Source organism: Stegostoma tigrinum, chromosome 24 (assembly GCF_030684315.1).
Source record: "Stegostoma tigrinum isolate sSteTig4 chromosome 24, sSteTig4.hap1, whole genome shotgun sequence".
Classification (NCBI taxonomy): domain Eukaryota; kingdom Metazoa; phylum Chordata; class Chondrichthyes; order Orectolobiformes; family Stegostomatidae; genus Stegostoma; species Stegostoma tigrinum.
The window spans coordinates 15,518,520-15,530,923 of NC_081377.1; the positions used below are offsets into that span (position 1 = coordinate 15,518,520).

The window sequence follows — 12,404 nt, forward strand, 5'->3', positions numbered from 1 at the left end:
GATGCTCTTCAGAGGGTCAATGCAGAATTGATGGGCTAAATGGCCCCCATCTGCAGTGTAGCGATTTTATGATTCTATTGAATGGGACATGGGAATGAGAAAGGCCAGGTGTGACGGCTGGAGACATGGTTTTTGTTTAGTTATTCAATTTTTAATTTTTGGACACAGTGCTGGAGCCCTGAGACAACTTTTCATTCCAACCTGCCTCAGAACTCAGCAGCCTCCTCTGCTATCCTTGGGTACCCTGTCTGACTTCTAATCCAGACTGCATCCACCCTGCCCCTCCAAGAGGACAAAAATGGAAAAGAGCAGGCGACCATTTCGAAACGTCAGGTCCATGGAGCCAGCAATTCTACTGCGACTGCACAGCTCGCTGATAACAGAAACAAGGGCTTTACTGTCACACCTCGACTTGTTAGTACAATACTGAGTGTCATTTAAAGCAAGTAGCGCCTTCGGGCGACTGTGGAAGCGTGTATGGAGAAACCACTCGATAAGCATGTCGACAAAAATCCAAGTTTACAAGGCTGCAGTCATCACCACACTGCTGTACGGCTCCGAGGCCTGGGCTCTGTATCGGAAACAGATGCGGCTGCTGGAACGATTCCACCAACATTGCCTGCGCTGTATATTGGGCATCACCTGGCAGGACCGCGTCTCTAACAATGAAGTGCTGGAAAAGGCCCGGCTCCCCAGCATCGAAGCGACCCTTCTCCTGAAACAACTTCGATGGTCGGGTCACGTATCACGAACAGACAACACCAGAATACCCAAGACAGTGTTCTTCGGGGAACTTTGTGACGGCAAAAGAAACCGCGGTGCCCCGCGCAAGCGCTACAAGGACCAACTGAAGCAACAGCTGTCTCAGGCCAGCATCGCTTCAACGGAATGGCAAAAGCTGGCCTCTGACAGGGACGCATGGCGGAAGAAAACTACGATGGCGACGGAACAGTTCGAATGTTCGAGGAGAGCAGCTGCAGAGGACAAACGGAAACGCAGGAAGGAGCCCTCATCTCAAGCTCCGCTGTCCACAGCATTCCCCTGCCAGCACTGCCCCAGGATCTGCAGGTCCAGAATAGGACTCTACAGCCACCAACGGTTGTGCCAACGAAATCACTGACAATCTCCTCCCTACTGATCTTCGCAAGCGAAGAATCTGCCTGATGATGCTGATGATGATGTGTTTTTGTACAATCACTGACCAGCATGATTTAAATGACTGGCGCTTGGAGGATGCTGTCATTCAGCTAACAAGATCAAAATTGTGATATAACTATTGCATACATATCAAGAAATAATCCATGGGGAATTACTTTGGTGTTTTACATTCTGCTTCATATGCCTTATATTGTGCAAAGTGAAATTGTTGTCTTTAGATCACTTCATGAATCATCAGTTTCATACTAAAAGACACACTGAGACTGATACACAACTCATGTTTCCATTGAACTCCTGAAACAGCAGAATTTTTGGAGAGCAACTTGTTTTACAAGCACACAAATGAGCCATTTGTGTAAATTTTGTGCCAATTTCAGATACTTAGGGAAGCAGCATCTTGCTTTTTTTTGAGAATAGGGTTGCAGCACATTATTGTGTCCTTTTGGCCTTGAAAACATTGGAACTGATTCTGGATGCAAAAGAGATGAAAATATTCCATTTTCCACTTTCAGAATTTCTCACCTGAGAAATTCAGGCTGTACTTATCAATATACACCAACCTAATTGTTTGTTCAGAAGGACATCATTTATTTAAAATACAATTCTCATTAGCTCTGAGAGAGATCCTGACAGTTTTAATTTGTTCTATTATTTTTAGGGGCTTATATCGAATTTCGGAACTTTTCCACTGAACCTAACCACGATTTTGTTGAAATTCGGAATGGACCACATGACACAAGTACGGTGATTGGCAGATTCAGTGGAGCTAAACTCCCACCTTTTCTAATGTCAACCTCTCATGAGACAACCATATACTTCCACAGTGACCATTCAGAAAACAAACAAGGCTTTGAGCTTATGTACCAAGGTAAGGATTCTAAAGATCATTGAGATATTACAATGTTGCAAATGAGAATACAAGATCTGAGCATAAATCACTGTACTTTTTAATTCCTAATCCAAGTTTCTACCAGGCAGAGAATCTGAATGTATTTGTCAGGATGATTGGCACCCTTTTATGTTTAATTCAAGAGGGTTGGTCAAGAAATATCCTTGATGGCAATATAGATAGAGTAAGAGTTAAATCATATTGCACTCCAGACAAAGCCCAATGTTGTGTTAGTTTGGACAGGGAAGATTATAGAAAAAAACAGCGTAACATCACATTGTGAGACATGGTTTCATTTTTGTCCCTTTTAGTAATCGTAGAAAACTGCATGACTCATATATTTTATGAACATTTCCTGACAAACTTTCAAGACATACACAGAGAAAAGCATTTAATAAGAAGAGTTTCCTAACTACATAATTAAGTAACTGTAATGACTTGGAAAAACCTGAAAATGAAAGTTTTATGGATTTTTATAGCATTGATTTTAAAACAATGAGTTTTCCTTTAATCCATATATATTATGACAACAATTCTGTTCAGTCTCTTTTTTTTCTGGGATCAAATAAGTTTGCAAACAAACACTTGGAGAATGCGTCCAAAAGTATGATTGCTAAAATTGCTGATGGCAAAAAGATAGGTAGGAAAGTGTCTTGTTTAATAGGGGTAATTGATCTGTGATCTGTGTTTCACTGTGTTGGCCTATTCACTAATCTTTATATGTATATTGGATTGCTTAAGCCTTTGAGTGAATCTAGAAGGGTCAAATAATTGAATCCACAGAAAATATGTCCTGCAAAGGCACCAGTATTTGAGACTGTAAATTCAAAGATGTTGAAACTTCTGCATATCAACTCTTCAGAATTAGAACTAGGTCATCTCTGCATTGCTCTGCAACTTAATCCAAGCATTGTGTGGAACTTGAATTTGGTCAAAAGAGAACTTCAATTATGCAAAGGACACAGATAAGTAATGTAGGTGGGCAAACATTTGGCAGATGGAGTCTGACAAGGAAAAAGTGAACTTGTCTATGTTGGCATGAGGAATAAAATATCTGAATATCATTCAGAAAGAGAAATTGCAAAACTCTGAGGTACAGAGGGATCTGTGTGCTGAGTGAGTCACAAAAGTGATAGTGTGCAGATATTGCAAATGATTAGAAGGACAAATTGTCATTGATTGTAAGGGAAGTAGAAAGTCGTGAAGTTTTGCAACAGTTGTCAAGGGTGTTCTTGAAACCACATTAGGAGTGTTATGTGTGGTTTTGGTTTCCTTACTTAAAGATCTAATTCCATGAGAAATTGTTCTGATAAGGTTCTTTTGACTGATTCCAGAAATAAATGAGTTACCTTATGAGAAAAGGTTGGCCAGGTTGAACATGAATGCATTGGAGTTTAATAAACAAAATGTAACCTTATTCAATCACATGAGGGAAATTGATAAGATGGACCTTGGGAGGATATTTCCCCTATTGGAAGTGAGTGAAGCTAGAAGTCACAGTCTAAAGTCAGTGATAAAGAGAAATTTGTTCTTTGAGAGATTCATTAGTCTGTGGAATCCCCTTCCTCAGCGAGAAGTACATGCCATGTTATTTTTTTTAAAGCAGTATTAGACAGATTCTGATTTGGCAAGGGAGTGAAAGTGTATCGGGGGTGGACGAAAATAGAGTTGAGGCCAGAAGCAGATGCAGCATGGTCTAACCAAATGATAGAGCAGGCTTAAGAGGTCTATAGCTCCCTCCTCTTCCTAATTTGAACATATGTTCAGATGATTTATTTTTCTTTTACAGACAATACTGCACACATCTGAATTTGTCTCTTATCGATAGCAATTTGTAATCAGCTGTGAGTGAACGCATAAGAAGGATCCATGCTGAGACTGGAGAATTACTTTAATGAGAATTTACAAATCCATTGTTTGTTCTGAATTGATGCACTGGTATTCTGGCTTTCTGCTCTAAGTCAGCTATTTTACTGCTGACTTGAGGCACGTTTTAGACAAATATGATATCAAATTAACAATTGTCAGGCAGGGGTCCAGTCAAAGAGTTCATGTAAACTATAACTCATATTTGAAATTGATTGTACAGACACATAATTCATGCATATGTTGTTGCTTGTATGCAGCATTTGTTTTGATTCCCAATATTTTATCGTACTTTCTGCATCTGGCTTTCACACTGGGGGCAGAAATGACTGATCACAGCAATATTACTAAGAGATAATTTACAGTTGATCATTGTGTGATCTTTCATCCATCAGGGAATATTTCTCCTGCTTTAAACCCACTGCAATTGAGATCAGATCTTTCTGTTCTGAAAGCACACCGTACATCCAGAGTATGATGGAACAATGTTGGTATTCTGTCAAGATGATGGAGATCAAAATATCTCAGAAACATCAGTTAATTTAAATGAGCCCTGAGGTTTTGTGGAGTAGCCTTCATAGTGAGTCACTTTGGGCACAAATGAGATATCCGGCACAAAGTATAAATGGGGAGTATATGTCATATGAGCTGACAAACAAGTTTCCCAATACAATTTTCTTTTGCTTGTGAGCTGAATTCTAATGTAATAGAGCACTGTTGACTGTTCTATGAACTTCACTACACAGAGAGTCTGGGGAAAGTATACATGTGTGTTTGTATTGTTTTTATTGTTACATAATAAACCACAGTACAAGTTTAAACCTCACAGGGGCTGTTGTTATATCTGTTAAAATGTCTGAGGATTGACCTTAGGTCATTGGCATCTTAACCCTTTCACTGCCTAGTAGCTGTCTAGATTTTCCACGCATTGTCGGACAAAGGCTTATTTTCAAGGGAGAAATAGATTAACTGGCAATCATATGGTATTACAAATGTATTTATAGAGTTTAGTCGAAAAGTAATCTAGTCACAAAGTCTTCTGTCCATCACCAGGTTTTGTGTTCCCTGAAAAAAACACAAACAGTTGAATTTTCCTCCTGGAAGATTTTAAGAGCTTGTCATAGGAGGTAACTAAAGCTTTAATGGAAGAGGCATTTTAACAGTTGATGGAAAGGCCGTGCACTCTGTTAAAAAGCTGTGATATAAAGCGTACATGTGCGCAAAGAGAAAGCCAACATCACTGATACACAGCCTCAAAGATGGCATGGCAAGGCCTCTGTTTCTCGAAAACTTCTTCAGATTTTTACGTGAAAACAAAAGTACAAAGCGGAAAACCAGAGTGTGGCTCTCACTCGTGGTGCCAGGGTTTCCCAGTCCCCCACACCTATTCCAACGTTTATCCTTGCTCCCACATGGGAGGGGTAACTTTGGTTCATTAGCTCCAGCTTTTCCAGCCCCCTTGTCAATGCTGCAAGTCCTGATGTTGATGTCACTGCGTACAGAATGTGGTGATGTCCATGCAAGCACAAATGCTTCCTGTAAGTGTGTCTTGCTGCAGTCGGTTAGTATCATGGGCTATTGTGCAAATGCAGAGGCCATTTTCTTGCTATGGACAGGAGACAATGGCCTAGTGGCATTATCACTGCACTAATGATCCAGAGTCCCAGGTAACATTCTAGGAACCCAGGTTGAAACCCTGATCATGTCAGATGGTGGAATTTGAGTTCAATAGAAACCTGGAATTATGAGTCTGATGATGACTATGAAACTATTGTCAATTGTTCAGGAAAAATTACATCCGGTTCTCTGACGTTCTTTAGTGAATGAAAGCGCCATCCTTACTTAGCCTGGCCTACATGTGACTCCAGACTCACAATAACATGGTTGATTCTTGCCCTCCTGAGCAATTAGGGATGGGCAATAAATTCTGGCTTAGCCCATGGCGCCCACATCCTGTGAATGAATTTTAAAAATCACTCTGCTGTTAAAAATGTAACCTGACGATGTTCGGATTATTTGAGCGAAAGGTAGAGGCAGGAAAAGAACAACATTATGTAGATGGAGAAAATCTGCATAAAGCTGCAACCCAAAGGGACCTGGAGGCAGTGGGGGTGGAGGGGGAGAAGCGGTCGGAGGAGTAGTGGTTGTGGGGGGAAACTTGTGAACAAAACACACATAATCAGGTAGGTGAATGGTCCTTATTTCAAGGGTTTTGAATAAAGAAGTAAGAAAGTCTACTGCAACTGCTCTAAGTCCTGGTGAGACAATACCTGGAGTACTGAGAGCAGTTTTGGTCCACTAATTTAAGGAAAGATATTATTGCAGTAGAGGCAGTCATAGAAGGTTCACTAGGATGATTCCCCAAATGGAAGGATTGTCTTATTAGCAAAGGGACTCCACTTATTAGAATTTCAGAGAATGAGAGGTGATTTCATTGAAACATATAGGATTCTTAAAGGGCTGGCGAGGATGATTTCCCTCATGGCAGAGCATAGGACCAGAGGGCATAGTCTCAGAGTGAAGGGCCACCAATTTAAGATTGGGATGAAGAGGTTGTTATTTCTCAGCCAGTTTTTAGACTTGGGAACTCTTTGCCTCACAGAGCTGTCGGGGAAGAATTCTTGTGTATATTTAAGGCTGAGATAGTTTCTTTGTCTGGAGAAGAATCAAGGTCTTTGGAGAAAGGGCAGGAAGGTGGGCATACAGCACAGAAACAGACCACTCAGTCAAACTTGTCTTTGCTGACCTGATATCCGAAATAAATTTAGCCCCATTTGCCAGCATTTGGCCCATATCTGCTCTAAGCCTTTCCTATTCATATACCCATCCAGATGCCTTTTAAATGTTCTAATTATCCCAGCCTCCACCACTTTCTCTGGCAGCTCATTCAATACACGCACCACCTTCTGCGTGAAAAAGTTGCCCCTTAGGCCCCTTTTAAATCTTTCTCCTCTCGCCTTAAGCCTATGCCCTCTAGTAATGGACTCCCCCACCCCAGGGAAAAGACCTTATCTATTTACCCTATCCGTGCCCCTCATGATTTTATAAATCTCTATAAAGTCATCCCTGAGCCTTCAATACTCCTGGGAGAATAGCCCCAGTCTATTCACCCTTTCAAGTTTCACAACATCCTTCCAACAGCAGGGAGACCAGAATTGCACATGGTATTCCAATAGTGGCCTAATCAATGTCCTGTACAGCCACAACATGACTTCCCAACTCCCATGCTCAATGCACTGACCAACAAAGGCAAGTATACCAAACACATTCTTCACTATCCTACCTACCTATGACTTCACTATCAAGGAACTATGAACCTGCACTCCAAGGCCCTTTTGTTCATCAGCACTGCCCAGGACCTTACTATTAAGTGTATAAGCCCTGCTTTGATTTGCTTTTCTAAAATGCAAGATGAATGTCAGATCAGTCATGATGCTATTGAATGGTGGAACAGGCTCTCAGGACTGAATGGCCTACTTATGTACCTGTTTCTTCTGGTCTTATGGAAATTGAATCAAATAGTAAATTGAGAGAATGGAAACACAGCTTTTTCTATGTCTCCCACATTGCTATTTGAATGTCATAGATTTCTGACTCACTGATGAGAAGTGTTCAATTGTGTGAAGGTGGAGAGGAACAGTCTTTAAAAATAAAACATAACAACCGGATTCCTAGATATCTGAATATTTCAGTACTCTGATAACAGCACTGAGTTATTCAGCACAAATATAGCCAAGAACTTAGAGATCTGCCCGTGGGACATCATTTACAGTTCGGATTGGGCCGAATTCTGGCAGTATCTACTGTCTAATGATTTATCAGCTCTCATTACACCATCACGAGGAATGAAATACTTAATTATTACTGACGCTTATGGAACCACATCCCAACTTGAGTCATCGACGTTGGGAACTCAGGAGAAAATTAAAATGAATGCAGTCTTATTCAACAATTTTAAAATCCCAACGTAACATTAAGCTTAAATATTTAACTTCCATGCTAATAATGCAGCTATTTCACTCGGACTTGGAAAGGGAGCTTTGAGCTCTGTTACAGAGAGAAAGAGAATCTTAGCTGTATGGGGCAGGAGAGATATTTGTTCTCTTCTCTCTGTCAGGGGAAGAGTTAAAATGGCAAAGAGAAATACAGAGGGAGACAATGCAATGTGGACTCATTAGAAACATGTTGATTTTTTCTTGTGATTCAATTTAAACAGGAATCATTACAAGCCTGTGAAGAATTTTATTTTTGTTCTTACATCAAATAATTGTACTTTATTGCCATCCTTTCGAGATGAAATGAAAAGCTACAGAAGCTGGTACTGCTAATGTTGTATGGTGTAAAAACTGACAGTGATACTAGAGAGCAGAATGACACTTAATGTAGCCTCTAAACCGAGAAGCCTATTGATGCAGTTTCCTTGTTTGTGAATTCAGATGGTCTTCCTTGAACCCTTGGGAAATGTTACCTTCCTTTTGCGTTTGTAGAATGTTAGCCATCCGGACTCAATCTTCAGTTATTTTTTCAAAGTTACAGAAGGGAAAGTTTAGAATATGAATTTGATTCTTGGGGTAGAAAGAAGAGCCAGATTTCTTTTGTGGGGTGGGGAGGGGGTAAAAGAAAGGATGGGGGGAGAGAACTTGCAGCTACTCTTGGGAGAAAAGATAGAAAATTTTGGATGCTTTGAATGAGCCAGTCTACAATTTATTCTTTTTCATGAAAGGATTTTTCCCGATATGAGTAGATTCTGAATTTTATAAATATGTATAATCCTCTTTAACAAGCTTCATAAGACCTTTGTATGCCAAACGTAATTTTTCCCTTTATTCACTGTACAGTGACAGATTGTTAACTCCTCATGGGTGAAGAGGGTACACACTTGCACCATTTTCTCACCGTACCAAGACAGCATTCCAACTGCTCTAAGTTCATGAAACCATAAGAAATAGCAGAAGAAATCACAGCATTTAAAAGACATTTGAATAGGGAGATAAAGAGGAAAGGTTCGGAGGGCTATGGGCCAGGAGCAGGTGGGACTAGCTTAGTTTGGGATTATGTTCGGCATGGACTGGTTGGATCAAAGGGTCTGTTTCCATCATATGACTATGACTCTAAATGTGTTGCTTAGCCATTTGTATCTGCCCTACGATTAAGTAGTGTGGTCTTAGACCTCAATTTCATCTTTGTACACTCTTCCGATTTCTCTCAATTAACTTAACATCTGAAAATCTGTGTACATATTTTCCTAAATGCTCAGTGACTAAGCATCCATGACTCTCTAGAAGAAGAATTTCAATGACTTCCAATTCTGTGATTCTCTCCTCTTCTTAGTCCATAATGGTTCAACCTTTAATCTGTGGCCTAGAGTTTTCTGTGGTCACAAGGAAACCCAACCTCTGTATTTTTCCACATTTTGACTTGAACACCATGCAACTTGCCTGGGATTTGTATCATTTCATTTATATAATGCATTTTGCGAATCACTGTAGAGAGCAGTCAGAATGCGGTGGGGCTGTCATATAAAGCAATGAAAATTCATTAAAATGACATTGAAAAGTTCCATGACACTCTAATAAAACAATCATAGAATCACATTGCTGAAGATACAGCAAAGATATCACAGGTGTTGAATAACACTTAATTATTTCAGAGGCCAATGCAACATTTAAAGAAACAGTCCCGTATTCTGAAACCATGTCAAATTCAGAAAACTGTCATTCATTCTTCTGGATAACATCTCAGCCAAGCATTCACAATGATCAAAATATTAGCTTCACAACTCTAAAGTTTAGAACTTTTAAAAAAAGTCTTTCACACTTCATAGCATCTTGTTGACCAATCAACAAAATAGATCTGAAGCTTGTGATTTTAATAAAAATTTCAAAAGCAAGAAATGTTTATTCACAACCAGAACTGTCATAACTTTAAATCTTAATGCCAGCATACCAACGAGAGATTTTTCATTATATTACAGAGCATCTTTTTTAACCTTCATACCACATTCATCTTTGAGTTGTTTTCTTGCACCACTGCAGTCCTTGGGATGTAGTTGCACTCAGAGTGCTTCAGGAGCAGAGTTCCAGCATCTTGACGCTGTGAAAGTGTCGTAGTTAAAGTGGAGCAATGACGTTGTTTGGGGAATTTGCCGTTGGTGACATGTTCATGCACCTGCTGCCTTGCACTTCTAAATTGTAGATATTGTGTACTTAGAGAAAGCTGTCAAAGAATGCTTGGTGAGGTGTTTCAGATCATTTTCTAGGTGGTGACACTGTGGGTTGAATTTTATCAGCTGAATGTCCATTTTGGAGAGATCCCATGAAGGGCTGTATTCATGAGCATTCGTGAGTTTTCTCATGCTACCTTCCCATGCTTGTAGTATTGTCCCCGTGGCACCCTGCTCACTGTATCGTCAAAGCTGCCACAGACAGAAGTGTAGGCCATTGTTGACATTACCCGAGATTCCTGACGCAAATACCTTCTGTGAAGTCCAGTGGTGCATCCAGTCAAGAACTGGCTCTGCAGCTGCCCTGCGCAGTTTGTGCCAGTTACCCAAAACATGTCAGACAGAGGGAAATTGACATCCTGCTTTGCTGACGTGGAAGTCCGGGTGTTAGATAATAATGTCTCACAGGTGGATAGCAGGAGGTACTATCAATAAAGAGTGCTGGTCATTCCAGATATTAAGGCTTAAGAAGAGTTAGAGGTGACTTAATTGCTGACATTGTGCAGAAGACAAGCTCTGGGCATGCATACAAAATAGTATGTTTTGCACTTGCACTTTGGGTTACAAGTTATCTTAGATCTAGTTTTGCATAAAAATAAAATACAATGAGTTATAGAGTCATAGAGATGTACAACACAACCCTTTGATCCAATTTGTCCATGCTAACCAAGTATCCCAAGTAAATCTAGTTCCATTTGCCGGCATTTGGTCTATATCCCTGTAAACTTTTCCTATTCATATATACATCCAGATGTCTTTTAAATGTTGTAATTGCATCAGCCTTCAACACTTCCTCTGGCAGCTCATTCCATACATGTACCACCCTCTGTGTAAAAATGTTGCTCCTTAGGTTCCTTATAAATCTTTCTCCTCTCACCTTAAACCTATGCCTTCTAATTTGGATTCCCTTATTTGATGAAAAGACCTTGCCTATTCATCGTCATGATTTTATAAACCTCCATAAGGTCACCCCTCAACCTCCAACACTCCAGGGAAGATAACCCCAGTCTGAACGCTCCAACCCTAGCAATATCCTTGTAAATCTTTTCTGAACCCTTTCAAGTTTCACAACATCCTTCCTATAGCAGGGAGACCAGAATTGTGCACAGTATTCCAAAAGTGACCTAACCAATGTCCTGTACATTCACAACATGACCTCTCAACTCCAATACTTAATGCCCTGACCAATAAAAGCAAGCATACCAAGAACCTACTTCTTTATTCTATCTACCTGTGACTCCACTTTCAAGGGATTATGAACCTGCACTCCAAGGTCTCTTTATTCAGCAACACTCCCCAGGACCTTACCATTAAGAGTAAGAGTCCTGCCTTGACTTGCCTTTCCGAAATACAGCACCTGACCACAGTCATGCAACAGTACTGGAGACATATGCTCCAAAAAAATCATGTTCCTAGCCAAGGTATTCCAGAACAGTGACAACGCTGACATCCGTGTGGCAATGTAAAAGTTTGCCTAGCCACGTCTTGTCTGCAAAGCGTAAGACAAACCCAATCAATTGTCATAGTTTCAGTTTGCGCTATATCATCTGAATAGTGTTGAGCTTCTTGACTGTTGTTGATATTTCACCCAATCATAGATTCATAGAGCTTTTACAGCACAGGAGGAAGCCATTCAGTCCATCATGTCAGCACCAGCTCTCTGAAGGAGCATCTCATCTAGTGACAGTCTCCAGCATTCTTGCCCAGGCAACTGGAGACTGTGCCATCGCAGTCCGACTTGGGGCCTTTCAGATGGTAGATAGCCATTGGACAGGCATGTGACAAGTTACCCACCACATTATTGACATTGGTAGTCATGTTCAATTTCTGGTCAGTGGTAACACCCTGGATTTTAATAGATCGAGGTTTCAGTGATTTCTAAGTGCAGTTGAATGTTGTTTAAATTATCCTTTGTTGAGGGTAATTATTGCCCAGTATTTATGTCATGTGGCTGTTACTTGGCATCCATCAGCCAAAGCCTGGATCTCACCCAGGTCTTACTGTATAGGAACACATGTTGCTTCAGTATCTGACGAATTGTGAATGGTGCTAAATTTTGCACAACAGTCAGCAAACATTCCCATTTCTGCCCTTATGATGAAGGGAAGGTTATTTCTGAAGCATTGGAAAAGGTTGAGTCTAGGAAGATACCACCCTTAGAATCTTCAGCACTAATGCCCTGGGACTGAGATAATTCAATTCCAAACAACCACAATTATTGTCTTAGATTTGACTCAAACCAGCAGGATTTTACTCGTGATTCTAATT

General features: G+C 40.5%; 1 protein-coding gene across 1 annotated transcript in view; it reads left to right on the top strand.

The window, feature by feature from the left end:
* The window catches only part of csmd2 (CUB and Sushi multiple domains 2), a 1,700,996-nt gene that overhangs the window by 1,488,016 nt on the left and 200,576 nt on the right, over positions 1-12,404 (top strand). Inside the window, exon 41 of the mRNA XM_048558072.2 lies at positions 1,817-2,026. Coding sequence (XP_048414029.2) covers positions 1,817-2,026 — 210 coding nt within the window. The remainder of the gene's footprint in view (positions 1-1,816; positions 2,027-12,404) is intronic.